Source organism: Aquarana catesbeiana, linkage group LG09 (assembly GCF_042186555.1).
Source record: "Aquarana catesbeiana isolate 2022-GZ linkage group LG09, ASM4218655v1, whole genome shotgun sequence".
In the NCBI taxonomy this organism is placed as follows: Eukaryota; Metazoa; Chordata; class Amphibia; order Anura; family Ranidae; genus Aquarana; species Aquarana catesbeiana.
The window spans coordinates 57,935,795-57,963,112 of NC_133332.1; the positions used below are offsets into that span (position 1 = coordinate 57,935,795).

A 27,318-nucleotide genomic window follows, 5' to 3' on the forward strand; every position below is an offset into this window, starting at 1 on the left:
TGCACTGGCTGGACAAATTAGGGGGAGGCCATCAATCTTAATACATAATAATACATCTGAAAGCCCTAGGTGGTGGGCAATTGAGACTTGCAAGACTGACAATTACAAGTATGACAGAGGCATAATGGCAAGATTGACAGTTACTCCTACAGGCAGAAGCATGATGGGACTTGTAGTTCCACAAAAGATGGAGGACCGTAGTTGCCTACCCTTGGTGAACTGATCAGGAAGATCACAAAAAGCAATTATTTCACATTTATCTTCCCAATGTGAGATTTTTCTACAGTCTGTTGCATTTTGCCCATACAAGAAATGGGTGGTGCCCCCTGAACAGGAAGCTGTAGAGACCATTAAAAACTCTCCCTCCATGTCCTGATAGGAAATAGACATGTGCAGAATGGAAAATTTTTTGGTTTAGTTTTGATTCGTTATTTACATAAATTAGTTTCGTTAAATTGGTTTCATCCGTTTTTAATTCGTTTTCGGAATTAATTTTGTTTATTCGTATTTTGAAACTATTCAATTTTTTTTCATTTGAATTTGGATCGATCAAAGTTTTCAAATTCAAAAAGTTTTCAAATTCGAATAGTTTTCCAATTTCCAAAGAGAATAAAATAAAATAGAAAATAAAGGAATAGAATAAAAAATAGAAAAGAATATAACAGAAAATAAAAGAATATAATATAAATGTAAAACAGAGCAAAATAGGATAGAAAATAAAAGAACAGAATAGAATGGAATTGAATACAATAGAATAGAAAGGAAAAGAATAGAATAAAAAAAAGACTAGAATAAAATAGAAAGATTATAACCATCTTCTGAAATTCGAATAGAATAGAAAAAAATAGAATTAAAAAACAATAGAATAGAATAGAAATAATATAACCATTTTCCAAAAATCAAACAGAATCAATCTGAATTTTAATAGAATAGAAAAAATAGAGTAGAATAGAATAGAAATTAACACAATAGTATAGAAAAAAACAACAGAATAGAATAGAATAGAATAAAATGAATATAACCATCTTCCTATTATAATTTTTTTCTAGTCTATTCAAATTGATTCTATTTGAATTTTGGGAAATAGTTATATTCTTTCTATTCTATTCTACTGTTTTTTTTTTAAATTATACTCTTTTTTATTTGTTTATTCTATTCTATTATATTCTAATATTTTATTTTCTATTCTATTCTTTTCTATTCCATTCTATTCTAATATTTTCTATTCAAATTTATTTGAAACTTGAATTTCGGAAGATGGTTACATTCTTTCTATTTTTTTCTATTGTTTTTTTCTATACTATTCTGTTATTTTCTATTCTATTCTATTCTGTTCTTTTCTATTCTATTCAAATTCAAATTGATTCTATTAGAATTTTGGGAAATGCTTATATTCTTTCTATTCTATTCTATTGTGTTTTTAATTCCATTCTTTTCTATTCTATTATAATCTATTCTTTGTTTCTATTCTATTCTTATCATATGTATTCAAATTCAAATTGATTCTATTTGAATTTAGGAAAATATTTATATTCTTTTTATTTTATTCTATTGTTTTGTTAATTCTATTCTTTTCTATTATTTTATAGTCTATTCTTTTTTTTTTTTCTATTCTAATTTTTTGTTATGTATTCAAATTCAAATTTATTCTATTTGAAATTTGAATTTCAGAAGATGGTTATATTCTATGTTATTCTATTCTATTCTATTCTATTCTATTCTATTCTATTCTATTTGTTTCTATTATATTCTTGTCTATTCTGTTCTTTTATTTTCTATTCTATTTTGTTCTGTTAGGAAAATGGAAAACTATTCAAAATTTGAAAATATTTTTCGAATTTGAAAACTATTAGAATTCGAAAACTATTTGAAAATGATTTGAATTAGAATTTTGTCCGAATTTTTTTTTCGTTATTTTTCTGATTAGTTTAAATTCGGTACTATTGTAATTTAAAAAAATCGGATACATCCGAGTTTCCGAAAAACAATAATTCGAAAACGAAAAGAAACCGCACATGTCTAATAGGAAATCACCCCAGTAGGGACCCCAAAAACTTGCTGGTAACTGCTTCAAAACTGTTAGGTAGATTAGGCTTTAATTTGAAGGATCTAACAGCAACATGAACAGTTAAATAAATGATGTGTTAGTTACACACAAAATAATATACAGTACATACATATATATTTTGCCAATAGTTTTACTTTAGGTCTTTCTTTGATCAATGTACAGTATGTATTTATCTATACAAGTCTATATGAAAACTGTATACCTGTGGAAAATGGAATGAAGGCATCCTGTTTCTTGAAGCTGCCATTCTCATCCAGAAAATGCCCAGGGTTGAACATATGTGGAGTCTTAAAATGGCTGGGATCTCTCAGTGCACAGTAGAGCATTGGATATACATCAGTACCCTGTTTAAAGAATAAAGCTTTATGTAGGTAAATACTAACAAAACTTTTTTTTTTTTTGCTGAGCACGGTTTTTTTGTGAGCAAGGTGTGGTGTGGTGGGCAGTAAACACACAGAGACCAAGTTAAGCAATAGCAATATAGTGTAGAAAGGTCCAACACAACTCAACTAGGCTGGTGGGTGTAATAATATGCCCAAACCATTGTGACTCCATTTTAGATTAAATCTGCAATTACGAAAGAATGCACAGAAAAATGCTTGCACAGCACTGTACGCTATATATATCATTATGGCTTAGTTTGTCTGTTCCTGTTCTCAGTTCTGTAGGCCATGGGACAGGATGCATGACTTATGACTCATAACCAGATGGCCTGTTGACTCTTGTAACCTCATGATAAATGTATTTTAGGGGTCATTGACTTGTATTACCATATATTTTGTACCAATACATCATTTACTAACTACTACCCCCTCCCCTCTTACTATTGGTATGTTGAACCACATATAAGCTGTAATGCACCTAATAAAGACAGACATTTTAGGAATGCATAACCTGTTTCTCGTTTCATTTGGTGTCTCCAGATATCTGAGGGCCCTGTTGGTGTACCTATAGAAGGGTGGTCATCTAGAATATCTACTATTTCCTTTCAGTGGGTAAGCACTACCTTCCAGATGCACTTACAACCGGTAACAGTGGTCTGTTGGCTTGAAAGATTCTGACAACATATGCAATGAGAAGCCCAGTGCAGCCTGGCTGGTCCACACCTAAAAGGGAGGTTTCTTGAAACGAGATAGATGTAGTCCCTGCACTGTCCCTACTCCTCCAAAACCTATCGCTAAGCACTGTCCCTGCAACATAAAGTGTGCCGAACCCTGGAGCCAGAGGTCTAAATAGACTCTGACTGACCCAAGATGGCCACCGAAGTCATGGGGCAAGTATCCAATTAGACAGCTGTCTTCTTGTGACCGCAACAAGTCATAGAGAAACCATGTTCCTCACAACTTCCTTCCGCTTCTGCATTGCCGCTTCAGTCAAGCACCACCTGCAATGGGGATTACAGACTGCACCGGTCTACAAGTTAGTGTCCTAGAGGGGGGCAGGTGGTAGGGAAGTAGGTATTAAGGTCAGGAATGTGGTTGAAAATGGTGACATACATATAGCTGTTCACATTTTAAAGTGACTATTTTGCTGATATAAAAAGTCTGTCAGAGGGTTAACACAGTCAGAGCCTGTCAGTATCGGCGCGTCCCGGTGCGCCTGCGCGGTAGAGCCTCACATCAGCACGTACGGGCACACAATCGGCGGGTACGAGCGCGTGATCCGAACGGGTTAGCACACGTGGGCACACGAACGCATGCACGTACAGCGGGACGTCCCCTTGGTGGGCCTATATAAAGGCAGCTATGCCTTGTGCTCATTGCTGGTTTGTCTTCTCAGCTTCCAGTGTTCCGTTTATCCTTTGCATACCTGTTCCTGCCTGTTGTGACCCGGACCGTTGACTACCTTGCTTATCCTCTCTCCAGTGTTTGACCCTCGGCTTGATTACGACTCTTCTACTGATCCTCTCTCCAGTGTTTGACCCTCGGCTTGATTACGACTCTTCTACTGATCCTCTCTCCAGTGTTTGACCCTCTGCCTGCTCAACGGACTTGCCTTGCCTCAACCTGTGCTTGTTACCACGCTCTCCAGTGTTTGACCCTCTGCCTGCTCAACGGACTTGCCTTGCCTCAACCTGTGCTTGTTACCACGCTCTCCAGTGTTTGACTCTCGGCCTGCTTAACGGACTTGTTCTGCTTAACCCTGTGTTTCTCCTCAGCTCTGTTCCTGGTTCCAGGTTAAATGTTGGAGTCCCTGCCAGTCTTCTCTCCAGCTTAGCAACCAGTCCATGCTACACGGGTTCTACACATCTGGTGAAACCTTGGTGACCTGCACACCTGCTGGCAACCCGTGCCTCTCCGTGCCTGATTCCCTCTGTACCACCTTCAGGGGTATCTCGCACCTAGTTGCTAGGGGAGCCGCTCTCAGCATTCCGGCCTTGGTGAGTACCTGACAGTACAAACCAGCCATGTCAGAGGCCGACAGAGCCGGCTCTCCCCTCGAGGCCCTCTGCCAGCAGGTTACAGCCCTTACACAGGCTGTCCAGAGACTTCAGGATGGATATTTCCAAATTGAGGGTCGCCTTCAACATCTAACAACTTCCTCAGCTCCCCCGGAAGCACCGTCAGCTTCATCCAGTGGGATTTCTTCTTCACAGAACCAAGTCAACCCAGTCATGTTGGCCATCCCTGAACCTAGGGTTTCCAGTCCAGAACGGTTTTCCGGAATTCGAAAGAAGTTCAGAGCCTTCAAGAACGCTTGTCAGCTCTACTTGGCCCTTCAACCCAGGACTTTTCATTCTGAAGCTGTAAAGGTGGGGTTTGTCATTTCGCTTCTGTCAGAAGAACCCCAAGCTTGGGCCCATAACCTCTTAGAACAGAAAAGCCCCCTGTTGGATACGGTAGAAACCTTTTTCAATGCTATGGCACAGCTGTATGACGACCCACAACGCACTGCCACAGCTGAATCCATCCTACACACCCTAACCCAGGGAAAGAGACCAGTGGAAGACTACACCGTTGAATTCCGGAAATGGTCTGGGGACACCAACTGGAATGAGGCCGCTTTAAAGTACCAGTATCGCCAAGGTCTATCAGAAAATTTAAAAGATGAATTAGCTCGGATGGATACTCCTTCTTCCCTGGAAGAATTAATACAACTAGCAATCAAGCTTGACAGACGCCTGCGTGAACGCCGCTCCGAACGCTTCCAGTCCTCACGACCCACCTGGATGTTACCTCGCATTCCTCCTGTTCCAGCACCTTCTGCCGTACCTTCCTCTTCCTCGGACCACGAACCTATGCAGTTGGGATTGGTACGTTCTCCACTCACCCCTGATGAAAGACTCCGTCGGCGCCAAGCCAACCTTTGCCTTTATTGTGGGGAGGCCGGTCATTTCTTACGCAACTGCCCCGTGAGACCCAGTAAGTGCCAGCGACAGTACACTGTGAACTTTCAAGTTACCGGCTCTACCCAATCTCACTTTGTCCTTCCGGTCTCATTACAGGTGGCGGAAGAGGAAGCTCGGCTGCTGGCCATCATTGACTCCGGAGCATGCAGTTGTTTCCTGGATGCATCTCTGGCTCACACCCTGCATATTCCCCTCCAAGATAAGAAGCAACCTCTGCAGATACACCTAGCCGATGGATCCCTACCATGTTCGAGACTTGTTACTCAAGAAACCAAACCTATTCTCACCTCCACAGACTCTGGCCACCAAGAATTCCTTTGCTTTAACATCATCAGTTCACCTATGTTTCCTGTTATCCTGGGTTTCCCCTGGTTACAAGTTCATGACCCTCAAATTAGTTGGTCCAAGAAAGAAATCCTCTTCCCATCTATGTACTGCTCTCAACATTGTTTCGTGCCTACCACCAGCACACCGGCCTCTTGTTTGACCCTTCAGTCAATACCAGATAATCTTCAGCATGTCCCTGCAGTATACCACGAATTTCTGGATACTTTTGATAAAAAAAAGGCCGACAGCTTACCACCTCATCGCTCCTATGATTGCCCCATTGACCTTTTACCTGGATCCGAGATTCCCTTTGGTCGCATATTTCCACTATCTGAGACTGAGTTAGAAGCGCTTTGTTCCTATATTGACGAAAACCTGGAGAAGAAGTTCATCCGCCCTTCCTCTTCTCCAGCTGGGGCGGGTATCTTCTTTGTCGAAAAGAAGGATGGATCTTTAAGGCCCTGTGTGGACTATAGAGAACTTAATAAGATCACTGTGAAGAATAGATACCCGTTGCCTCTCATCTCTGAACTATTCCAGCGCTTCAGAACTGCCCAAGTGTTTACCAAACTAGACCTACGGGGAGCATACAATCTCGTTCGGATACGTGCCGGGGATGAGTGGAAAACAGCCTTTAGATCCAGGTTTGGGCACTTTGAATATCTTGTGATGCCTTTCGGACTCTGCAACGCCCCGGCCACGTTCCAACACCTGGTCAACGACATTTTCCGTGAGTACCTTGATAACTTTGTGATTGTATATCTGGATGATATTTTGATTTTCTCCACCTCACTAGAAGTACATCGCACCCATGTAAAAAAGGTACTCTCGGTTCTCAGGAAACATGGTCTATTCTTGAAAGGGGAGAAATGTGAATTTGAAAAGACCACCATCCAGTTCCTTGGGTTCATCATCTCCACAGAAGGGGTTGCAATGGACCCACAAAAGGTTAGAACCATCCAGGAGTGGCCAGCTCCTTCAGATAAAAAGGGGATCCAGCGGTTTGTTGGCTTTGCCAATTTTTACCGCAGGTTCATTAGAGGATTCTCTTCAATCATTTCTCCCATTACTCGACTCACCCGCCAGCAAGCTAAGTTTCAATGGCCCCAAGAAGCACAGGAAGCCTTTAATAAATTGAAAGATCTTTTTACATCGGCTCCTATTCTACAACACCCAGATCCAGCCTTATCATATGTACTAGAAGTAGATGCCTCCGAATCAGCAACAGGTGCAATCCTGTCCCAACGGAGTGGTCCAAAGGCCCTTCTTCATCCAGTCGCCTTTGCTTCTCACAAATTAAGCCCACCTGAAAGGAACTATGATGTCGGTGACCGAGAATTACTGGCTATAAAATTTGCTCTGGAGGAGTGGAGGTACCTGCTGGAGGGTGCGTCCCAACCCATAATGATCTTTACTGATCATCGGAATCTGGAATATCTCCGAACGGCCAAGCGACTCCGACCCCGACAAGCCCGATGGGCATTATTTTTCTCCAGATTTAATTTTCACATCTCCTACCGACCGGGTTCCAAGAACGGAAAAGCGGATGCACTCTCCCGAATGTTTCCAGAAGTCAATGAAGCAACTGAGCCTGGAACTATCTTATCCCTACATAACTTCCTTCTTATCCAGCCTGATCTCAAAACTGCCATTAAAGAGGCATCCAGCCAATGTACAGAACCTGAAGTACCTTCATTAAGGAAGAGGGATGGCTTACTGTGGGCCCAAAATAAAATATTTGTTCCTTCTCCAGTAAGACTGCAAGTATTACAGAAATTCCATGATCATAAGTTGGCAGGGCACTTTGGAATCCGGAAAACCTCAGAATTAGTTCATCGCTCCTACTGGTGGCCGGGTTGGAGTCAGGACTGTAAAAACTATGTCCAATCCTGTATTACGTGTCAACGTAACAAAGGGTCGAACACTAAGGCTTGGGGGCTTCTGAGACCTTTGCCTGTCCCTGAACGTCCATGGAAGGAAGTCTCTATGGACTTCATTGTAGAACTTCCCCCCTCTGAAAAATTCACTACCATCTTAGTGGTGGTTGACCGCCTCTCTAAGATGGCACACTTCCTGCCCATGATGGGCACCCCTTCTGCTCTGGCTACAGCAAACATTTTTATCAAAGAAATCGTGAGGCTTCATGGTGTTCCCCACAACATCGTATCAGACAGAGGTATCCAATTTACCTCAAAATTTTGGAAGGACCTCTGCAGATCCCTTGAAATAAAGACTTCGCTCTCCTCAGCATACCATCCGCAAAGCAACGGTCAAACAGAAAGAACAAATCAAACTCTGGAACAATATCTCCGTTGTTTCTGCTCTGGTTCCCAAGATAACTGGTCCACCCTCCTTCCGTGTGCGGAATTTGCTTACAACAATTCCACTCATTCCGCCATCAACCAAACACCTTTTTGGGCTAATTACGGCTTCCATCCCTCCTTCTTGCCAGATTCTTTTCCTGAAGTGTCAACCCCTGCAGTACAAGACCGGATTAACTTTATCCAAACCAATTTTTTACAGATCCAGGAAACCATGAAAAAGGCTCAAGACAGTTACGAGAAGTACTATAATAGAGGGAGAAGGCCAAACCCAAATTTCAAGATCGGGGACAAGGTATGGCTATCTGCTATTAATCTTAGACTGCCCTGTCCATCCCGCAAGTTAGGTCCAAGGTTCATTGGCCCTTTTGAAATTAAGAAAGTGGTGAACCCCATGGCTTTCGAATTAGCCCTTCCGGTCACATACAAGATACATCCGGTATTTCATGCATCTTTATTGAAGCCAGTGGTCCCTAGCCCTTTTTCTGGAAGACAGGAACCACCACCTCCTCCCATTGAAATTGAAGGTGAAATAGAATATGAAGTGGAGGCAATAATGGACTGTAGAAAAAGGGGGGGACAGATCCAATATCTTGTCAAATGGAAAGGATACCCTCCAGAAGATAACTCCTGGGAACCATCCAGCAACTTACACGCCCCTCGTTTAGTACGTAATTTCCACAGAAGACAACCTGGAATCTTGCCCAGATTGGGCATCCGGAGGCTGCCCCTTGGGAGGGGGCACTGTCAGAGGGTTAACACAGTCAGAGCCTGTCAGTATCGGCGCGTCCCGGTGCGCCTGCGCGGTAGAGCCTCACATCAGCACGTACGGGCACACAATCGGCGGGTACGAGCGCGTGATCCGAACGGGTTAGCACACGTGGGCACACGAACGCATGCACGTACAGCGGGACGTCCCCTTGGTGGGCCTATATAAAGGCAGCTATGCCTTGTGCTCATTGCTGGTTTGTCTTCTCAGCTTCCAGTGTTCCGTTTATCCTTTGCATACCTGTTCCTGCCTGTTGTGACCCGGACCGTTGACTACCTTGCTTATCCTCTCTCCAGTGTTTGACCCTCGGCTTGATTACGACTCTTCTACTGATCCTCTCTCCAGTGTTTGACCCTCGGCTTGATTACGACTCTTCTACTGATCCTCTCTCCAGTGTTTGACCCTCTGCCTGCTCAACGGACTTGCCTTGCCTCAACCTGTGCTTGTTACCACGCTCTCCAGTGTTTGACCCTCTGCCTGCTCAACGGACTTGCCTTGCCTCAACCTGTGCTTGTTACCACGCTCTCCAGTGTTTGACTCTCGGCCTGCTTAACGGACTTGTTCTGCTTAACCCTGTGTTTCTCCTCAGCTCTGTTCCTGGTTCCAGGTTAAGTGTTGGAGTCCCTGCCAGTCTTCTCTCCAGCTTAGCAACCAGTCCATGCTACACGGGTTCTACACATCTGGTGAAATCTTGGTGACCTGCACACCTGCTGGCAACCCGTGCCTCTCCGTGCCTGATTCCCTCTGTACCACCTTCAGGGGTATCTCGCACCTAGTTGCTAGGGGAGCCGCTCTCAGCATTCCGGCCTTGGTGAGTACCTGACAAAGTCAAAACATAAATCTCCAGCAAAATGAGGACACTTTGGGGTGTATTTATAAGAATAAGTATTTCTATTTGCTGTTCATCCCTTGAAACTGCATGTAAATTTGTTCTGTGTGAATGGAGCAAAATTGAAAGCCCCCTGGCTATATTTTCTGCAATTCCAATGTGTGAATGTGGAAAATACAGCATTAGGGCCACTAGATGGTTCTGAGGAGCATACTTATTTTCTGTGTAGCACTAGTCCTGCAGGGGCCGCAGGTAACTGGCTCTCCTACTCCTGCACAGCCAGGCAACATGCATTCTCCACTTACATCCAAGCACAAGAAGTCAGTCCCTTGGTTTTGTTTTTATGTTTTATTAGGGATAACAACTTGGATGGGGAGAAGGGATCAATGGGATGCCCAACTCGAATCAAAGAACAAAAACCAGAGACAACTTCCTCCCTATGTACACGATTTTGAACTAATGCAATAATGCAAAAGTGCCTTAAAGTGTTACTAAACCCACAACAGTAAAATCAGTCTGTATATGCAGTAAATTATGCTTGTTATAGTCACTATATAGTCACTGTGAAACTTAAGGAGTTAATCCTCTGTTGTGTGTAAAAAGGCTGTTTGATCCTGCCTTCTCTGATCCTCCCCTTTTTCCACTGTCCCCAATTCATCTCCTTATAGAACAGGGCCTTGGGGGCACTCTGCACATATTCAGTTTGGTGTGTATTGCTAGAGAGGTTTTTTTTTTCTTGGGAGAATGCACGTGATCAGCACATGGCCAATCAGCACTGTCCAGACAGAGGGTCAGGGGTCATGCAGCATCAGAGGACAGTCAAAGGAGGCAAACCCAGTGCTTGGCCAGACACTAATAGAAGTCCCAAGACTGCTATATACTGCTGATGAGAAAAGGTATTTAGCAGTTTATATTTACTAAAACTATTGCATTTGCATGTTCTGTGTACTGTGGGAGATCAGATATAGTGATTGCAGGGTCCTGGGTAGGGATGAGCCGAACACCCCCCTGTTCGGTTCGCACCAGAACATGCGAACAGGAAAAAAGTTCGTTCGAACATGCGAACACCGTTAAAGTCTATGGGACACGAACATGAATAATCAAAAGTGCTAATTTTAAAGGTTTATATGCAAGTTATTGTCATAAAAAGTGTTTGGGGACCTGGGTCCTGCCCCAGGGGACATGGATCAATGCAAAAAAAAGTTTTAAAAACGGCCGTTTTTTCAGGAGCAGTGATTTTAATAATGCTTAAAGTCAAACAATAAAAGTGTAATATCCCTTTAAATTTCGTACCTGGGGGGTGTCTATAGTATGCCTGTAAAGGGGCGCATGTTTCCTGTGTTTAGAACAGTCTGACAGCAAAATGACATTTTGAAGGAAAAAACTCATTTAAAACTACCCGCGGCTATTGCATTGCCGACAATACACATAGAAGTTCATTGATAAAAACGGCATGGGAATTCCCCAAAGGGGAACCCCCGAACCAAAATTAAAAAAAAAAAATGACGTGGGAGTCCTCCTAAATTCCATACCAGGCCCTTCAGGTCTGGTATGGATATTAAGGGGAACCCCGGCCAAAATTAAAAAAAAAAAATGACGTGGGGTTCCCCCTAAATTCCATACCAGACCCTTCAGGTCTGGTATGGATTTTAAGGGGAACCCCGCGCCAAAAAAAAAAAAAAAAAACGGCGTGGGGTCCCCCCAAAAATCCATACCAGACCCTTATCCGAGCACGCAACCTGGCAGGCCGCAGGAAAAGAGGGGGGGACGAGAGTGCGGCCCCCCCTCCCTCCTGAACCGTACCAGGCCACATGCCCTCAACATTGGGAGGGTGCTTTGGGGTAGCCCCCCAAAACACCTTGTCCCCATGTTGATGAGGACAAGGGCCTCATCCCCACAACCCTGGCCGGTGGTTGTGGGGGTCTGCGGGCGGGGGGCTTATCGGAATCTGGAAGCCCCCTTTAACAAGGTGACCCCCCAGATCCCGGCCCCCCCCCTGTGTGAAATGGTAAGGGGGTACATAAGTACCCCTACCATTTCACGAAAAAAGTGTCAAAAATTTTAAAAATGACAAGAGACAGTTTTTGACAATTCCTTTATTTAAATGCTTCTTCTTTCTTCTATCTTCCTTCATCTTCTGGTTCTTCTGGCTCTTCTGGTTCTTCTGGTTCTTCCTCCGGCGTTCTCGTCCAGCATCTCCTCCGCGGCGTCTTCTGTCTTCTTCTCCTCGGGCCGCTCCGCACCCATGGCATGGGGGGGAGGCTCCCGCTCTTCTCTTCTTCTCTTCTTCTCTTCTTCTTTTCTTCTTTTCTTCTCTTCTTCTCTTCTTCTCTTCTTCATTTTCTTCTCCGGGCCGCTCCGCAATCCATGCTGGCATGGAGGGAGGCTCCCGCTGTGTGACGGCGCTCCTCGTCTGACAGTTCTTAAATAACGGGGGGGCGGGGCCACCCGGTGACCCCGCCCCCCTCTGACACGGTGACTTGACGGGACTTCCCTGTGGCATTCCCCGTGACGTCACAGGGAAGTCCCGTCAAGTCACCGTGCATCAGAGGGGGGCGGGGTCACCGGGTGGCCCCCGCCCCCCCCCCCGTTATTTAAGAACTGTCAGACGAGGAGCGCCGTCACACAGCGGGAGCCTCCCTCCATGCCAGCATGGATTGCGGAGCGGCCCGGAGAAGAAAATGAAGAAGAGAAGAAAAGAAGAAGAGAAGAAGAGAAGAAGAGAAGAGCGGGAGCCTCCCCCCCATGCCATGGGTGCGGAGCGGCCCGAGGAGAAGAAGATAGAAGACGCCGCGGAGGAGATGCTGGACGAGAACGCCGGAGGAAGAGCCAGAAGAGCCAGAAGAGCCAGAAGAACCAGAAGATGAAGGAAGATAGAAGAAGCATTTAAATAAAGGAATTGTCAAAAACTGTCTCTTGTCATTTTTAACATTTTTGACACTTTTTTCGTGAAATGGTAGGGGTACTTATGTACCCCCTTACCATTTCACACAGGGGGGGGGGCGGATCTGGGGGTCACCTTGTTAAAGGGGGCTTCCAGATTCCGATAAGCCCCCCGCCCGCAGACCCCCACAACCACCGGCCAGGGTTGTGGGGATGAGGCCCTTGTCCTCATCAACATGGGGACAAGGTGTTTTGGGGGGCTACCCCAAAGCACCCTCCCAATGTTGAGGGCATGTGGCCTGGTACGGTTCAGGAGGGAGGGGGGCCGCACTCTCGTCCCCCCCTCTTTTCCTGCGGCCTGCCAGGTTGCGTGCTCGGATAAGGGTCTGGTATGGATTTTTGGGGGGACCCCACGCCGTTTTTTTTTTTTTTTTTTGGCGCGGGGTTCCCCTTAAAATCCATACCAGACCTGAAGGGTCTGGTATGGAATTTAGGGGGAACCCCACATCATTTTTTTTTTTTAATTTTGTCCGGGGTTCCCCTTAATATCCATACCAGACCTGAAGGGCCTGGTATGGAATTTAGGGGGACCCCCACGTCATTTTTTTTTTTTAATTTTGGTTCGGGGTTCCCCTTTGGGGAATTCCCATGCCGTTTTTATCAATGAACTTCTATGTGTATTGTCGGCAATGCAATAGCCGCGGGTAGTTTTTGAGTTTTTTCCTTCAAAATGTCATTTTGCTGTCAGACTGTTCTAAACACAGGAAACATGCGCCCCTTTACAGGCACACTATAGACACCCCCCAGGTACGAAATTTAAAGGGATATTACACTTTTATTGATTGACTTTAAGCATTATTAAAATCACTGCTCCTGAAAAAACGGCCGTTTTTAAAACTTTTTTTTGCATTGATCCATGTCCCCTGGGGCAGGACCCAGGTCCCCAAACACTTTTTATGACAATAACTTGCATATTAGCCTTTAAAATTAGCACTTTTGATTTCTCCCATAGACTTTTAAAGGGTGTTCCGCGGCATTCGAATTTGCCGCGAACACCCCAAATTGTTCGCTGTTCGGTGAACTTGCGAACAGCCAATGTTCGAGTCGAACATGAGTTCGACTCGAACTCGAAGCTCATCCCTAGTCCTGGGTTTAGTAACATTTATGGACTAGGAACTCTCAGTTCCTTTAGAAAGTAGCACAAAGTGTTGTAGATTGCATGCAGGAGTATCTCCAACTCTACTGTAGACACTGATCCCAGTTCTACTGACTGCAGGAACTACTAGCCCACCTGACTGCTTCTTCACCAGCCCACCCAGCTGCTACTGAAGATCTCCCAGGGCAAGGGAAAGGAAAGATTTAATTACAACACTGTCTTCCAGAAAGGCTTGTAGAATAGCTCAACAGTCAGTGTTGATGGGGGAATCAAGCAATTTACTTTCCTTCAACCCATGGTTGAAGGAAAAAAAATTGGTTAATGTTTTCCCTGCCTAAGAGTAAAAGACTGCTGCAAAGGGACTCCAGAGCTACAGGGAGTAGGCTGCAGTATCGTCTAGTGCTAGATTTATGGGGGCCCCTTGTTCCTCTCACCTGGTCTACAAGGGGCCACTGTGGTGAGAAGTCTCCTGATTTTATTGTACTTTAACAAAGAACACCAACAAAAGAATCAGGGTCCAAACACCTGCTAAGACAAAGTGTAACCCCACTGGTGTGGAGTAGGTAGGATCATTGTTCCTCCACAGACCCTGTAGATATCATCAGGGGAGCTGTAGTCTGATTGGACACTGCTACCCTGAGGGACCCTGGTGGCCATCTTTAGTAATGAACAGCAGTGCCCTTTTGGGGTTGGCAGGCATTCTGCAAGTGGCTATTGTAGTTAGAGGAACCATGCTTGTCAGGAACAGTGACTTAGCCTCAAGGAAAAGTTTCTGCATGTGGAGGCAAAAAGTACAAGGACATTGCTGTATGTTTTGCTGCCCATAGGCTGGAAGATTCACTAATTTAGTTTCCGCTAATTTTCTTCAAGAGTCCTTTGTGCTGCCACTTCGCCAGTGAGCCACTTCACTTGCAGATGCAGTACCTGGTAATATAGGCCATACTTGTGTGACATGGCAGTACTGAGAGATACTGTGGGCCAGTGTTACTGACCTACTAGTACAAGAGTATCTGGAACTGTTCCTGCAAGAGTGTGCCACACTTGCTATAGCCATTGTACTAGTTCTAGTGATGGCAGATTGCCATTTGCCTTATTAACTGTTTACTTACAACTCTAGAATACAAGAATCGGTCAACCCTCTTTCTGAAAACTGTGCGTTGTTCCTTCAATTTTGGTACCAACCACCTGGGCCCACCCACATGTCTTTATTTACTATGATGCTTTTTGCAGCATTAACTGTTGTATATCTTGTGATTACAATATATTTTAACCTGCCCTTAAAGTATACCTAAAGGCAAAACTTTTTTCTAGTTTTGGATAGAGTGCAGAGGGATGAAGGCTTGTTTTTATTGCCGTGCCTCCGTTAGGGAAATCCACTCTCTCCATTTGTCCTGTTTACTGTGATCACGGAAAGTGAGAGCAAAAGAAAATCCCAAATTTTGGGTTGACACCAGAACAGGATTAGGGGAGAAATCTTCCAACAGGAATGCTAATTATGGTGACCCTGGTGACACACAGGGATTCCCTCACTTTAGATGGATTTCTGCTCACTTCCTGTTTTGGGGACACTTCCCCAATGGGACACTGATGGCAAATAAAAACTGACAGGGGTTATTAACCCTTCTTACTTTTTCCAAAATGAAAAAAAAGTTGTGCCTTTAGTTTTACTTTAATAAAGGCCATTTATACAGTTTCAAATGTGTCAGTGGTCGCTCCGGTCCAGGTATAGGGCAGGTCATCACTGTGGCAGGGCAGGAGTACCAAAACCACTCATGGGGCCTCCTGGGGTAGTGCTATATAAAGGTAAATGCATTTATTCTTACATTTAAAAAAATAAAACAAAAACAACTTGAAATTACCTTTGGTATGTTGTAGCCTTTAAATTTAATATCTTGTTGCGAAGCATGTGGAAGATTGAGTGGCAGAACATCACTGAACCTCTGGATCTCATGAATTACGGCGTCCATGTAAGGCATTTTGCTTCGGTCCTCAATGTTAGGTCTTCGGTTCACTCCAATTACTTCATCAATCTCATGATGCAATTTGTCTGTAAGGCAAATGGGACATAGAACCTTGTTATTTTCTTAGATATTTTTCTGTTTCTAGCTTACTCTTGTAGCATTCGCTTTAATAATTCTGACAGGTTACATTTAGTCTTTGGCCTCACTGTAATCAGTAGTGCAGTAATTGCTTGCTTTTGTCTGGTCAGGGTTTCCAAGCTGGGGTGTTTAATTTCTCTCACCTGCTACTGGAAGAAGTTTCCAGAATCTAGGGCAGGGAGAGTCAAATGACCAGCATAAATATTTAACATGCTCCAGCCAATCCCTGGTAGGAGACATCCAGAATGTGGCTGAGGAGGTGACAAATGTTTAGGAGGTGTTTGCAGAATATTCTTTCCTCCAGGAAGGGTTCCAGTTCTCCTGGGGCTGAAGCCCCTGGGAGATAGCTACTTGGACAAGGAATTGCATTCTGGGCCTCAGCAGGAGCTGGGCCGAGGGCCTGGAGAAGAATGCTAAAAGATGGAGGGCACTGTCCTGAAGTCTTGGTTTGGAGAAGGATATTTTATCATCTACCTGTGGATGCTGGGTGGCAGACAGCTCCTGAGAGTTAAGCCTCGTACACACTATCGGATTTTCCAACGGGAATTGTGTGATGACAGGCTGTTGGTGAAAAATCCGACCGTTTGTACGTTCCATCAGACAATTGTTAGCCAACTTTCCATGGACAAATGTTGGATGGCAGGCTTATAAATTTTCAACGGACAACGGTCTGTTGTCGGATTTTCCGAGCGTGTGTACACAAGTTCGTCGGACAAAAGTCAAAAGTACAAACACGCATGCTTAGAAGCAAGGACGAGCCGGAAGCGGTCGATCTTGTAAAACTAGTGTTCGTTATGGAGAATTAACATTCGTGATGCGGCAAATTATGAAATCTCGCACATCCTCTTCTTCTATAATGGGATAATAATGAAGCTGCTTTGCTGGTGATACTGATGGAGTTATGGCAAATTAATTTTTAAAGGCTTTTTTTTCTAGTGATATCAAGAATAATATTATTATGCTTGTTATTTTTTTTTTTTTTTTTTTTTTTTGGTGCAAGTTACCACAACACCATTATCCCGTAGTTTTTAAGATCAAAGATACAACTATGTTGATGTCCCTTGTCAATTTTACATTGTATTTTTTTAAATTTAACTGCCTACTCCCAAACTGTCATTTGAAGTAAAACACATAGCCAGTAGTATCAGAGGTAGGAGATACAGTGCCTTGAAAAAGTATTCATACCCCTTGAGATTTTCCACATTTTGTCATGTTACAACCAAAAACATAAATGTATTTTATTGGGATTTTATGTGATAGACTAACACAAAGTGGCACATAATTGTGAAGTGGAAGGAAAATGATAAATGGTTCTCAAATTCTTTTACAAATAAATATGTGAAAAGTGTGGGGTGCATTTGTATCCAGCCCCCCTGTGTCAATACTCTGCAGAACCACCTTTCACTGCAATTACAGCTGCAAGTCTTTTTGGGGATGTCTTTACCAGCTTTGTACATATAAAGACTGACATTTTTGCCCATTCTTCTTTGCAAAATGGCTCAAGCTCTGTCAGATTGGATGGAGAGTGTCTGTGAACAGCAATTTTCAAGTCTTGCCACAAATTCTCAATTAGATTTAGGTCTGGACTTTGACTGGACCATTCTAACACATAAATATGCTTTGATCTAAACCATTCCATTGTAGCTCTGGCTGTATGTTTAGTGTTGTTTTCCTGCTGGGAGGTGAATCTCCACCCCAAGTCTTTTGCAGACTAATGCCCCATACACACGGTCGGATTTTCTGACGGAAAATGTGTGATAGGACCTTGTTGTCGGAAATTCCGACCGTGTGTAGGCTCCATCACACATTTTCCATCGGATTTTCCGACACACAAAGTTTGAGAGCAGGATATAAAATTTTCCGACAACAAAATCCGTTGTCGGAAATTCCGATCGTGTGTACACAAATCCGACGGACAAAGTGCCACGCATGCTCAGAATAAATAAAGAGATGAAAGCTATTGGCCTCTGCCCCATTTATAGTCCCGACGTACGTGTTTTACGCCACCGCGTTTAGAACGATTGGATTTTCCGACAACTTTGTGTGACCGTGTGTATGCAAGACAAGTTTGAGCCAACATCCGTCAGAAAAAATCCTAGGATTTTGTTGTCGGAATGTCCGAACAAAGTCCGACCGTGTGTACAGGGCATAACAGGTTTTCTTCTAAGATTGCCCTGTATTTGGCTCCATCCATCTTCCCATCAACTCTGATCAGCTTCCCTGTTCCTGCTGAAGAAAAGCAACCCCATAACATGATGTTGCCACCACCATGTTTTACAGTGGGGATGGTGTGTTCAGGGTGATGTGCGGTGTTAGTTTTCTGCCACACATAGCATTTTGCTTTTAGGTCAAAAAGTTAAATTTTGGTCTCATCTGACCAGAGCACCTTCTTCCACATGTTTGGTGTGTCCCCCACATGGCTTCTCGCAAACTGCAAACGGAACTTCTTATGACTTTCTTTCAACAATGACTTTCTTCTTGCCACTCTTCCATAAAGGCCAGATTTGTTGAGTGCACGACTAATAGTTATCCTGTAGACAGATTCTCCCACCTGAGCTGTGGATCTCTGCAGCTCCTCCAGAGTTACCATCGGCCTCTTGGCTGCCTCACTGATGAATGCTCTCCTTGCCCAGCCTGTCAGTTTAGGTGGACGGCCATGTCTTGGTAGGTTTTCAGTTGTGCCATACTCTTTCCATTTTAGAATGATGGATTGAACAGTGCTCCGTGAGATGTTCAAAGCTTGGGATATTTTTTTTATAACCTAACCTTGCTTTAAACTTCTCCACAACTTTATCCCTGACCTGTGTGGTGTGTTCCTTGGCTTTCATGATGCTGTTTATTCACTAAGGTTCTCTAACAAACCTCTGAGGGCTTCACAGAACAGCTGTATTTATACTAATATTAAATTACACACAGGTGGACTCTATTTACTAATTAGGTGACTTCTGAAGGTAATTGGTTCCACTAGATTTTAGTTAGGGGTATCAGAGTAAAGGGGGCTGAATACAAATGCACGCCACACTTTTCAGGAATTTATTTGTAAAAAAATTTAAAAAACATTTATCATTTTCCTTACACTTCACAATTATGTACCACTTTGTGTTGGTCTATCACATAAAATCCCAATAAAATACATTTACATTTTTGGTTGTAACATGACAAAATGTGGAAAATTTCAAGGGGTATGAATACTTTTTCAAGGTACTGTATGCATACCTTGATCCAAGCTAGACCAATGTAACTATGCTAGACTGTACACTTTAAATAAAGCCAGGTTCAGACCTGTAATGCTTTGAACACATTGTACCTTGTATCTCAGGGTAGTGAACAAGGATAAGAAGACCGTGACGGAGGGTGCTAGACACTGTTTCTGTTCCTGCAAAAAACAGCTGAAGGACGGTCAACAACAGGCTCTTTGTGTTAAATTCTGAAGATGGATTTTGCCCTTCCTGGAAATACAGAGTGAATGTAAAAGTCACATAGTTACACACATTGCAAATTACTGTATAGAATGATTATATGTAGCCAGGTGCTGGACTACAGAAACATGGAGAAGGAGACATTTCCCTCTTTACTATTAGGTTACTTGCACATTCTGCTGTAATGCTGAATGTTGTGTTGCGCTATGTTATCAATGTAAAGGTGTATGTCAAGTCAAAAATTAGTGGAGAAGTTTTAAAACTCCTCTTCGGTTATTTGAAAAAGCCATTTTTAGAAGCTTAGGGAAGGCTTGAACCCCCATCAGATTATTTTTTCTGTCTTGTTGCAGATTTTTTCTTACTTCCGTTCTGGTAAACTGTTGTCAGCAGCACAGAAAGTGAACGGAATCTCTCTAACGGAGTCACAGATCGTTTTAAATTCCAGATGGGTTTTGAACCCTTCCCCATGCTGTCCAAAAATATAAAACAAAAGTTTTTGGCTTGACAAACATTTCAAGAAGTGCTAAATGTGTAGACAGTTGCAGGAATTGTCCCATTATGGATTTCGTAAGTCTTCTCTGGGAAGATAGGTGTCTGATTTGATGCCAAGTTCTTGCGAGAATTCAGGTTGACATGCCAATAATGAAGCCTTTAAATACAGTAGTGGATCTCTTGTCACTGGCCATGCTTTGAGTGAGCGGCAGGTTAGAGAAAATAAGGGAAAGTTTCTCAAAGAGCAGAACTAGCTCAGGGGATACCCTCTTGTGTTGGCAGAGCATTCTCAGGATCTCCCTCAGTGAGAAAGTTTTGCTAAAGGTATACCAGATACCACCACTTCTTCATCAGAGGCCATCCTCTGGTAACATTACTGTGAGTTACACTATCAAAAAGCCATATTAAGACTGTTTTGTTCACCAGTGTGCCATACTGTTATTCCATTGTGATCATTATAACTTTGAGTATTCACTATGAAGTTTCTCCTGGGTGGGTACCTTTACTGAGGCCTTTACTGAGGCCCCGCCTAGAAAGAGGCCTACATTGTTTTAGTTGTTTAAAAAGGACAGCTCTGTAACCGATTCACTCTAGTCCAACTTGCAAAAATGTAGATAGGAATTTAGTTGGTTTATTTCCAACACAAAAACCCATCATTTGTTCATGTTACATAGCCCAGTACCTCCAAGCTGCAGTGGTAAATAGCTGAACTGAAATAGGAGGTCACCTCTACACAGACCATATCAACAGGTTGGTTTGGAAGAAGAATTATTATATATATATATATATATATATATATATATATATATATTTACAGTATCTCACAAAAGTGAGTACACTCCTCACATTTTTTAACAACACTGCAGAAATTACACTTTGCTTCAATGTAAAGTAGTGAGTGTACAGCTTGTATAACAGTATAAATGTGCTGTCCCCTCAAAATAACTCAACACACAGCCATTAATGTCTAAACTGCTGGCATCAAAAGTGAGTACACCCCTATGTGAAAATGTCCAAAGTGGGTCCAAAGTGTCAATATTTTGTGTGGCCACCATTATTTTCCAGCACTGCCTTAACCCTCTTGGGCACTAGATCACCAGAGCTTCACAGGTTGCCAATGGCATCCTCTTCCACTCCTCCATAATGACATCACAGAGCTGGTGGATGTTAGAGACCTTGCTCTCCTCCACCTTCCATTTAAGGATGCCCCACAGATGCTCCATAGGGTTTAGGTCTGGAGACATGCTTGGCCAATCCACCAACTTTATCCTCAGCTTCTTTAGCAAGGCAGTGGTCGTATTGGAGGTGTGTTTGGGGTCGTTATCATGTTGGAATACTGCCCTGGGGCTCAGTTTCTGAGGGGGGGGATCAATCTTTTCTTCAGTATGTCACAGTACATGTTGGCATTCATGGTTCCCTCAATGAACTGTAGCTCCCCTGTGCCAGCAGCACTCACGCAGCCCCAGACCATGACACTCCCACCACCATGCTTGACTGTAGGCAAGACACACTTGGCTTTGTACTCCTCACCTGGTTGCCATCACACACCCTTGACATCATCTGAACCAAATAAGTTTATCTTGGTCTCATCAGACCACAGGACATGGTTCCAGTAATCCATGTCAACCTCTGGATATGACGCTGAGCACATGCACATTTCTTTGGTCGACCATTGGGAGGTCTGTTCTGAGTGGAACCTGTCCTGTTAAGCCGCTGTGTATGGTCTAGGCCACCGTGCTGCAGCTCAGTTTCAGGGTCTTCACAATCTTCCTTTAGCCTAGGCCATCTTTATGTACAGCAACAATTCTTTCTTGCAGATCCTCAGAGAGTTCTTTGCCATGAGGTGCCATGTTGATTTTCCAGTGACCACTATGAGAAAGTGAGAGCAATAACACCAAATTGAACACACCTGCTCCCCATTCACACCTGAGACCTTGTAACACTAACGAGTTACATGACACTGGGGAGGGAAAATGGCTAATTGGGCCCAATTTGGACATTTTCACTTAGGGGTGTATTCACTTTTGTTGCCAGCGGCTTAGACATTAATGGCTGTGTTCTTCAGTGTTGTCACATGAAAAGATATAATAAAATAATATAATAAAATATTTACAAAAATGTGAGGGGTGTACTCACTTTTGTGAGATACTGTATATAAAAATATAAATGTAAAAGTTTACCTGTTTCATCTTGATAAGAAAGCAGTCTATGTAATCCCGGGGGTCTGAGGGGTCTAGGGTTTCCTGATTGATCTTCACCCTCTCAGACACAAAGTCTAATAGATTTTGCAGAAGTTTGTTAATTCTTTGGTGGGGTCCAGGAACATAGTCCATTATCTCAGGAATCATGTCATGCAGCTGGGAGATTGACAAACAAATCCAATTTGTATATCTGATTAGGATGATGACACAATATCAATGCTTCTTTATGTTTTACATTAAAAAACAGTTGTAAGAATCTGCTTCCCCCTACTTATAGCTGCTATTATTACAGTGTCATGTATAATTATGTATTAGCACTTCTTGTCTTGGGGAGGTGCTTTGAAAACCCCAGAAGGAGATATCGAAGAGAGAGTTAGAGAACTGAGTCACACAGGGGCTGCTACTGCTGCTCTATTTTCACCCAGATCAGAAGCAGAGACTATTATGCAAGTATTCCTATGTTTCCATATTTTAACTGAAGCTGTCTATAACTTCATGAGTGTATTTCTGAATCCTAGTGACAGTTTTGGCCGGGAGGTATTTTCTCCAATGTTTGCAGTTGAACGAGCGCATCGTGTCCCTGGAAAACCCCCACGCCCTGGGGAACCTCTGCGGCATTTCCTGTTTAAGCGCCTAAATTTTAAAGATCGGGATGCTATCCTTTACCAAGCCAGAACCAAAGGTGAGCCAATGAAAGTGGATAATGTCCGGATTTCTTTCTACCCAGGCTTCTCTGATGAATTGCAACGCAAGCGGGCAAAGTTTACAGGGGTTAAAAGGCAATTGTGACGCTATGATATCTCCTATGCAATGCTTTACCCTGCAACAATGAGGATAACAGTACACAATCGCACCCATTTCTTTGATAATCCTATCGCAACTTCTCTGATGAATTGCAAAGCAAGCGGGCAAAGTTTACAGGGGTTAAAAGGCAATTGAGACGCTATGATATCTCCTATAAACATGTGCATTCGTTTTTGTCCAAAAGGCATTTTCGTCCGAATTTCAGGTATTTTCGTTATCGTTTTAACAAACGATAACGAAAGTGCAGAATACAAAAACCGAAAGATCCCACATAAACAAATGCTTTATTTTCGTTTTCGTTGCGACAACAGTTCAATATAGATAGGAGATTCGACATGACGCTGACAATAACAATCTGTGTCTATTGAACCTGTGGTCGAATGTACCCAACCTTAACTCTATTAGTCCAAGATTATTCTACATAGAGAGAAAAGATTCGACATAGAGAGAAAAGATTCGACATAGAGAGAAAAGATTCGACATAGAGAGAAAAGATCGCTGCTGGAATTGGGTGGGGGAAGTAAAATAAAAATAATGATGATAAAGAATGTTATTGGCCGATTGTAACCAAAGAGGAGGAGCAGTAAAATAGCTAGAACTAAGTACACACGTACAGCCAACTTACTTTCACTTACGATTTGCTAGCAGAGAGAGACACACACACTGAATCATTTCAGAAGACAGTCAATCTTAGCTGGTCCGTTTGTCAGAGAACCTGAATTATTTAGCAATTAAGCATAAGCACAGCAGCAGAACAATAGTGAAGCAAGCTACAGTTCAACTTTACTTTTTCATAATAATCTGCTGCTATTGTGTTAGTGTTGTGAACTTGAGAGTGCTACTAGTGTTTCTAGTGTTGTGATAGCCTCAGTGGCTGCCCATGTTGTGGGGGGGGGATTTATTATTATAGATTCTATATTATAATGCCATATCAATATCTGACACAACGTCAGATGCCGCGCCCGCCATTGCACTTGGAGATTGAGAAACGAATGTGAAAGTTGGCTGACTGTTGGGGTAGAATAGACCATTCAACATGAACGACAAAGATTCGACAAAGCAACGAAAAACATACAAACGTCGAATCTTTGGCTTATGGTGTCTGTCGAAAGTTCAAAGAAGATTCGACGTGAGCAGATAAACTGTACGATGCTGCAATTGTACATTTCCGGTTAAATGCATCCGCCCATAGGCTATAGAAAAAATGTTGGTTGACTAGTAAAATAATTAATAAATATAATTATTACTAGTCATACATTAGAATTCTACTACAGCTAGGTTGTAGGCGGAAAATTCGAGTGGAAATGTACATGTACAGTTTAGCTGCTCCGGAAATCTTCTTTGAACATTCGACAGACACCATAAGCCTTCAATGACAGATTCGACCTTAATTAATTTGGATTTTCAGACGAATGCAATTTTTACCGAAAAACGAAATGAATAAAAACGAATTTCGTGAGTAACTAAATAAATTTACTTTTTAGACGAAAACGAAATTCCGAAACAAAATAATTCAGTGTGCACATGTCTAATCTCCTATGCAATGCTTTACCCTGCAACACTAAGGATAACGGCACACAATCGCCCCCATTTCTTTGATAATCCTATCGCAGCGTCCGTCTGACTTGATCGGGAGGAACACACCCTGCGGAAACCTTTGAATACCTGAGCCACTGATAATTGGCCCCTTTTTCCTGTTTGTTTTTTTTTTTTTTTCTTACTCTACAGGTGGACTGTAAGCTGAGAACAATGCTGCTATTACCTATACCCCTTTAAGGTGGTAAGTTTAAATCCAGTTGCTGTAACTGACAAAAGTTATTGGATGTACTTGAGTATAAGCCGACCCGAATATAAGCCGAGGCACCTAATTTTACCACAAAAAACTGGGAAATCTTATTGACTCGAGTATAAGACGAGGGTGAGAAATGCACAGCTACTGTAAGTGGAAAAGAGGGTCAACAATGCCTATTTGCAGCCTCACTGTGCCCATTTGCATGCCTCACAACATATCCAAAGGGGTTCCTAGCACCAAGTGGTCCCGAGATATGGGGCCCCAAAGTCAGTTCAGAAAATGTCATTCTCTGCTGCAGAAGTGCTTGACATTTTCCGAACCGATTTTGGGGCCCTGTATCTGGGGGCCACTTGGTGCTAGGAACCGCAGCTTTATGTTGTGGTGCTAGTTCCACTGGGTTTGCACACCAAATTTGGGGTTCCTAGCACCAGGTGGCCCCGAGATACGGGGCCCCAAAATCAGTTTGGAAAATGTCATTTTGTGCTGCAGAAAAGTGCTTGACTCGAGTATAAGGCAAGGGGGGCATTTTCTGCACAAAAAGATGTGCTGAAAAACTTGGCTTATACTCGAGTATTTACGGTACCCTCGCCGGGAACTGGCAAGTCCCTTCGGATCTGCGTTACGAAGTGACGTAGGGGCCCTCCTTGAGTGACTGTCCCGTGCGGACATCTGTTTTTGGGGACTATATGTTTACCTTTTCTTGGTTTGCTTTTGCTCCCTACCACTTGCTGAGTGCTGTGCAGACCCACACAGGGTCCCTGCAAGGTTAGATGAAGTGTGTACAGCTATATCCTCACAGTGACTAACTCCCACATTAATGCTTTAACTGTGTACCTCCCTACTCTTGTGATCTACAGAGTCTTACTCTGCCTCCTTTTTTATTTTTTTTGGAGTCTCCCCCACCTACCTGGTTTCTCCACCTCAGTCATGCCTATACCTATAAATGGCCCAGTTTGAATTGCTGTTTTGTAAATTTGAATGCAAGCATATTATGCTTATTTTCTATGCCTAACCGTTCTTATGGCGATCGAATATCATTTTCTCTCATGGAATGTGCGGGGTCTGAGTGATAAGATGAAGCGTCAGACACTTTTTACTATACTCAAATCATACCGCTCTGCAGTTGTGTGCCTACAGGAAATGCACTTACAGTCTACCTCTCCCCAAATTCAATACCAGGCCCTTCAGGTCTGGTATGGATATTAAGGGGAACCCTGCGCCAAAATTTTTTAAAAAATGGCATGGGGGTCCCCCTCAAAATCCATACCAGACCCTTCAGGGGAACCCTGTGCCAAAATTTAAAAAAAAATGGAGTGGGGGTCCCCCTCAAAATCCATACCAGACCCTTATCCGAGGACGCAACCTGGCAGGCCGCAGGAAAAGAGGAGGGATGAGAGAGCGCCCCCCCCCTCCTGAACCGTACCAGGCCACATGCCCTCAACAGCTTTCCCCCTGATGTCATGGGGGGCAGGGTCACCCAGGTAACAGGTGACCCCGCCCCCCTCTGACACCATGGGGAAAACCATAGGGAAGTCCCCGTGAAGTCCCCGTGTGTCAGAGGGGGCAGCCTTAGTTAAGGGTCACCCTTAGTTATATAAGAACTGTCAGAAAAACAGAAGCGTCACACAGCGGGAACCTCCCATGGATGCGGATCATCCAAAGAACGGAGCGGGGAAGAAGAAGCCAGAGGAAGATGCGGATGAGAAGACCGAAGGAAGAAGCAGAGGATTGGAGGAAGAAGAGGAAGAAGCAGGGGAAGAACAAGGTAGAGGAAGAAAACCGAATGAAGACCAGAAGAGGATGGAAGAAGAAGCGGGGAAAGAAGAAGACATTAATAAAGGAATTGTCAAAAACCGTCTCTTGTCTTTTTCAACATTTTTGACACTTTTTTTGTGAAATGGTAGGGGTACATTTGTACCCTTCACACGGGGGGGGGGTGGGATCTGGGGGTCCCCTTGTTAAAGGGGGCTTCCAGATTCCGATAAGCCCCCCGCCCGCATACCCCCACAACCACCGGGCAAGGGTTGTGGGGATGAGGTCCTTGTCCCCATCAACATGGGGACATCCTCCCCATGTTGAGGGCATGTGGCCTGGTACGGTTCAGGAGGGGGGGCGCTCCCTCTCCCCCCCTCTTTTCCTGCGGCCTGCCAGGTTGCGTGCTTGGATAATGGTCTGGTATGGATTTTTAGGGGGAACCTCACGCCATTTTTTCTTAAATTTTGGCGTGGGGTTCCCCTTAAAATCTATACCAGACCTGAAGGGTCTGGTATGGATTTTGAGGGGGACCCCCATGCCATTTTTTTTTTATTTTGGCGCAGGGTTCCCCTTAATATCCATACCAGACCTGAAGGGCCTGCTATTGAATTTGGGGAGACTCCCACGCATTTTTATTTTAAATTTTGGTTCAGGGTTCCCCTAAATATTCATACCAGACCCAAAGGGCCTGGTAATGCACTGTGGGGGAACCCCAGGCCATTTTTTTCAATGACTTTTATGAGTATTGCAGAGACCCAACAATTCATTATAGCTGCCGGCGCTACCGCTAGTACTTTTGAATGACTTTTTTTTCCTTTAGAAATGTAACTTTGCTCTCGGACTGTTGTAAACACGGGAAACATGCGCCAATTTACAAGCATACTATAGATACCCCCAGGTAAGAAATTTAAAGGAATATTTCACTTTTATTGTTTCACTTTGAGCATCATTAAAATCACTGCTCCCGAAAAAACGTCCATTTTTTAAAACTTTTTTTGCATTGATCCATGTCCCCTGGGGCAGGACCTGGGTCCCCAAACACTTTTTATGACAA

At 43.5% G+C, this 27,318-nt stretch overlaps 1 protein-coding gene across 1 annotated transcript in view; it reads right to left on the reverse strand.

Annotated features, from left to right (window-relative positions):
- Window positions 1-27,318, reverse strand: part of LOC141107680 (cytochrome P450 2G1-like) — a 60,621-nt gene that overhangs the window by 6,212 nt on the left and 27,091 nt on the right. Inside the window, exons 5-8 of the mRNA XM_073598584.1 lie at window positions 21,893-22,069; window positions 19,109-19,250; window positions 15,562-15,749; window positions 2,271-2,412 (exon numbers count right to left, since the gene is read on the reverse strand). Of these exons, the coding sequence (XP_073454685.1) occupies window positions 2,271-2,412; window positions 15,562-15,749; window positions 19,109-19,250; window positions 21,893-22,069 (649 nt within the window). The remainder of the gene's footprint in view (window positions 1-2,270; window positions 2,413-15,561; window positions 15,750-19,108; window positions 19,251-21,892; window positions 22,070-27,318) is intronic.